Here is a 4,176-nt window from a genome sequence, read left to right as displayed (position 1 = left end):
AATATTGTGTGTCCATTCCTTCATTTCATCTCATGACAGAGATACAGATTCAACCTTTCCCGCATTACACTCTTTCTGTGGAAAATAGTTTTAAATGTGTATTTATAAAGTAACCTGTGCTGTTTTGATTGAGATTAATTACAGAATAAATGATTAGACGAGCGGTGGCAAAAATTCAACAAACCACTGTTACTTCGAATAATACTGATAGAAATAAATAGTATTGCAACGTTTATATAATTCAACTTTATTTTCCATTTACACTTCATTCAGAACCAATATCCGCCATAGCCACGATTTCTCGTTAGATAATGCTGTATTGCTGTATCCACAGGAATGTTTCTGATTTGAACTGTGATGGCACCAACCAACTACTTCCATGTGTAATTATGTAAACATCAACCAGAAGTTAACAGATATTTATGCATCATATTTTACAGAAACTGCTTCCTCTTTACACGAACCTACTTTCCACGGCTTTGTTTATTGTTGGATCTGCTGATATTACAAATTGTCATGTATCTAGTAATTAATCAGTTACACTAGTCACGTTGTCTTTGTAAACGTTTTAACATGACTGCATAATGAGGAGACTATTGATCGTTATTTATATTATATTGTAGAGGAACATTATCCACTGCAGGTTAGAAATGTCCAGTCAACAGTATTATAATACGAACACTATTAAGTACATCGCGTTGACATGTTTTACGGTCTAATGACATATCAATAGTGCTTTTACCAGTACCGTTTTGGGGTATTACATACACAGACTACACCTAGATAAACAATTGAATGACTCGTTAATTGAGAGCAACTATTTTGATTATATGCGTTTATAATCAATATTGTATTAATGCAAAGACGGCTATTTGAAGCAGCAATATCCAATATTTTGTGTAGATTATATCGTTAAGTGAGGTGCAAAATATTCTACCATAATAACACTATTATAGACGGAAGGCTTGATGAAGCCGTGTTTTAATAACGTGGAATATTATCAAAATGCTGCTGAGTTTCGCCATTAACATTAACATCACCAGCAACTTTAATGATCAAGGGCGCCTGGCAATAAATTTCCATTTGCCAAACTGCACTGCGAGTTCAATGACAGCTCCAACAAAATGGATCCTGATGGCCATTCACCTCCAGCACATCACTTCCTGCTGAGCAATCCCCGCCCCCCCCCAGCGCGGATCCGCCAATCAGCTGCCGGCGCAACGTCGCATCCGTCAGCCTCCCCTGTAACCATTCCACCCGCGCCTAGCAACTATTCCGTTGCTAGGAGAAGGGGGGAGGGTTGCTAGGAAGTCGCAGCGGGTGGGAGTATTATGGGCTGGCAGTGAGGCACCAGCTGAAGGGAAGCTCAAGCCGCGTCCGGGAGCCAGCGAGCCAACACCATGGAGCTCTCCGCCGTGGGGGAGAGGGTTTTCGCGGCCGAATCGCTCCTCAAACGACGCATCAGGAAAGTACGTGAGCCCACGACTAACTCTGCTCTCTGCCATTTGCAACCCAGGCAGCTTTCAGGCGATATTTTTGTTTTACAGGTTTGTGTTTTTTTTCCTCTCTCTCTCTCTCCTCCTCCTAGGGTCGAGTCGAATACCTGGTGAAATGGAAGGGCTGGTCTCCGAAGTAAGTATTCAGCATTGCAGTGATTACAACTCGCAGAGCCCGCGCGTTGCCTTCACATGAATCGATATTTATTTTTATTTTTTTTAATCGCCTTTTAAGGTACAGTACGTGGGAGCCAGAAGAAAATATCCTGGACGCCCGTCTGATATCAGCCTTTGACGAGAGGTGAAGGCCTTTGAGCGACATTAAACATAAAGATCTCATAATTAGTTCTGTAATTTTTTTAAAGAAAGCTATAACAGCCAAGTTTTCTTGTTTGACTTACAGGGAACGAGAAAGAGAAATGTATGGGCCAAAAAAGCGTGGACCGAAACCTAAAACGTTCTTGCTAAAGGTAAATAGGCTACTCTTCAATGGTTTAAAATGTGGTTGATTTATTTTTATGGGGGTTAACTCTTTTATTAATACATATTCTAGTCCCTTTAAATATAACATTGGCAGTCACTTTGTTTCATTCTGCAGGCGAAAGCAAAGACATATACCTTCCGCAGTGATGTAGCGAGGGGACTGAGGATGTCCTACCCGGGCAGATCTGGTCAAGAATCCAGCTTTTCCTCCACCAGGTCCCGAGAAGGACTCCGGAGAGATCCTGCGGGAGCTTTGCAGGCCGGCAGCCTTTCGAGAGGCGAGACGTCCAAAGATAGGAGCGCCCGGGTGGAGGAGATCCCCAGAGCCCACCAGAAAACGGGCTCCCACAAACACCGAGGAGAAACTGGTCCCAGGAAAAAAGGCTGCAAGCCCAGCAAAACGGACTACAAGGACGGCCAAGCCCTGCGCGCAGGCTCCCCCACAAGGAGTGCCGCCGATGGTGTTGAGGGAAGGACACCGACCTATCCCCATTTTAAACGTCGGAAATCCGAGGAGCTTGACTCGGGCAGTGACGAGCTGGAGGAGAAGGTGGAAAGCGGACTGATGCACTTGACTGGGAGACAGGAAGCAAAGCTGGGCGGTGGTGTGCCAAGCCACGCCGCCGCCAGAACGCACCTCAATCGCGCTTCACTGGGTTACGGGGAAAATAAATACGGGGCAGACTCGCATAGCCTACGGACTAAGCAGGGCATGGACAGCGCCGTCTCCAAGAGCGAACCAGGGACAGACGCCCCTGCGCTCAAGAGTAAGCAGGCGCCGGAGGGCACGGTGCCCAGGAATAGTGTGTGTGTGAGTAGTGACAGGTCTGTTTCTAAGTCGCCTTTGCTGGCCAAGCACCAAGTCACCCGCTTTCTGTCCGAGCCGGAAGAGTCCTGGAGCCCATCGTTGAACAATCTGGAGAAAGTGGTGGTGACGGACGTCACGTCAAACTTTCTGACTGTCACCATTAAAGAAAGCAGCACAGACGAAGGGTTCTTCAAAGAGAAAGTTTAAAAACCAACTTGTTTGACAATCCTGCTTGGGAGCACGTTGATCGGCAGGAGCACCTGTCAGTCACACCGTCACCGAATTATTGCTGGCGAGATTGTGTGTGTGTGTGTGTGTGTTTTCTGGGTTGTATATGGTTTCCTATTAGCAGATAAAGCTAATAATGGATCAGCAACCGTCATGTTTAAAAACGAAATGCCCATTTTCTTAGGCCTGTGCTATGGGCTGTACTTCAGATGGCAGTTCAGTAAAATTGTGGGGGTTAAAGCCAAATAGTCGCTATGTTTTACACTTGCTTTTGCCAGGGTGGGTGGGGGAGTGCGACATTGCCCGCCTGACCAAACTGCCAGTCAACCTAACCCACCAATGTACATGATGCCATTATTGTTAATAATTTGGTTCATTTCATTTGTAGATATAATTGGACTTAGAAGATGCTTAGTCCCGCCACACGATTTAGATTATGGCTAAAGTTGTACTAATTTAACAGTAAATAGCTTCAGAATTGACTGCAGTGATTAAGTTGCCTTTTGTTTTCAGTGCCCGGGACACTTGCCTCCTTTATTGCTAGAAGATCAAATTCCAACATGTTTCTTTTAAAATCTAAATACAATTTGTGTTTTGAATATACAATGCTACCAATTGCACTTTCCATTATTTCTGTAAAATATAATCAAAATAGTTGTTACTGAGCGAGATGCTGTGTTTCGTGTTTCCTCTTCTATATGTCGGTTTGTATATAGGTAAATTATTTATCCATGTGTGCACAGGAATTCCTCCATGACACAGATTTTCCTATATGTTGCGAGGCTAATAGTAATGTTTAGAAAGTGAGGAAAAACATTCCCAGACACTTTCACCCAATCCCCCAAACTCTGACTACTTCCGGAAGGAATGTTGACTGGAAGGAATTGCTCTCCAGTGCTGCCTCTCTTATTAGGGAGGGATCTCTTTCCGTGGAACAGCTCTTAAGTATAGTTTATATATGTGGTATATATCTAACATATTTGGCATTAGTCAAGCCAAATGCCTTACAAACACCCAAGGATTGGTACCAGACATTTTATGGGGGGGGAGGGGGAGGGGGGAGGTATGGGTGTACTTTATATTTGCTAAACAACCAGTCAATTTGCATATCCGTACCAGAACATTCAAACAATTGTTAATCGCTGATATGACTCAGTCTCT

General features: G+C 44.1%; 1 protein-coding gene across 1 annotated transcript; it reads left to right on the top strand.

Moving 5' to 3' along the window:
• The first annotated feature begins 1,336 nt into the window (after positions 1 to 1,336).
• On the top strand, positions 1,337 to 3,621 carry cbx8a (chromobox homolog 8a (Pc class homolog, Drosophila)). Its single transcript, XM_070857706.1, has 5 exons — positions 1,337 to 1,469; positions 1,589 to 1,632; positions 1,732 to 1,797; positions 1,900 to 1,966; positions 2,095 to 3,621. Exons 1-5 carry the CDS (start codon positions 1,401 to 1,403, stop codon positions 2,992 to 2,994), a joined length of 1,146 nt encoding a protein of 381 aa, XP_070713807.1. The 5' UTR covers positions 1,337 to 1,400; the 3' UTR covers positions 2,995 to 3,621.
• Positions 3,622 to 4,176: the final 555 nt, after the last annotated feature.

The sequence above is a fragment of the Pristiophorus japonicus genome, chromosome 16, assembly GCF_044704955.1.
Source record: "Pristiophorus japonicus isolate sPriJap1 chromosome 16, sPriJap1.hap1, whole genome shotgun sequence".
Classification (NCBI taxonomy): domain Eukaryota; kingdom Metazoa; phylum Chordata; class Chondrichthyes; family Pristiophoridae; genus Pristiophorus; species Pristiophorus japonicus.
The sequence above is the reverse complement of the archived record's forward strand: the minus strand, read 5'-3'. Positions and strand labels throughout refer to the sequence as shown.

Bases quoted from the DNA above. Each gene is read 5' to 3' on its own strand.
- cbx8a (XM_070857706.1), top strand. From the start codon at position 1,401: ATGGAGCTCTCCGCCGTGGGGGAGAGGGTTTTCGCGGCCGAATCGCTC. The intron at 1,470-1,588 runs GTACGTGAGCCC...TCCTCCTCCTAG, and splicing joins TCAAACGACGCATCAGGAAA to GGTCGAGTCGAATACCTGGT. The intron at 1,633-1,731 runs GTAAGTATTCAG...TCGCCTTTTAAG, and splicing joins TGGAAGGGCTGGTCTCCGAA to GTACAGTACGTGGGAGCCAG.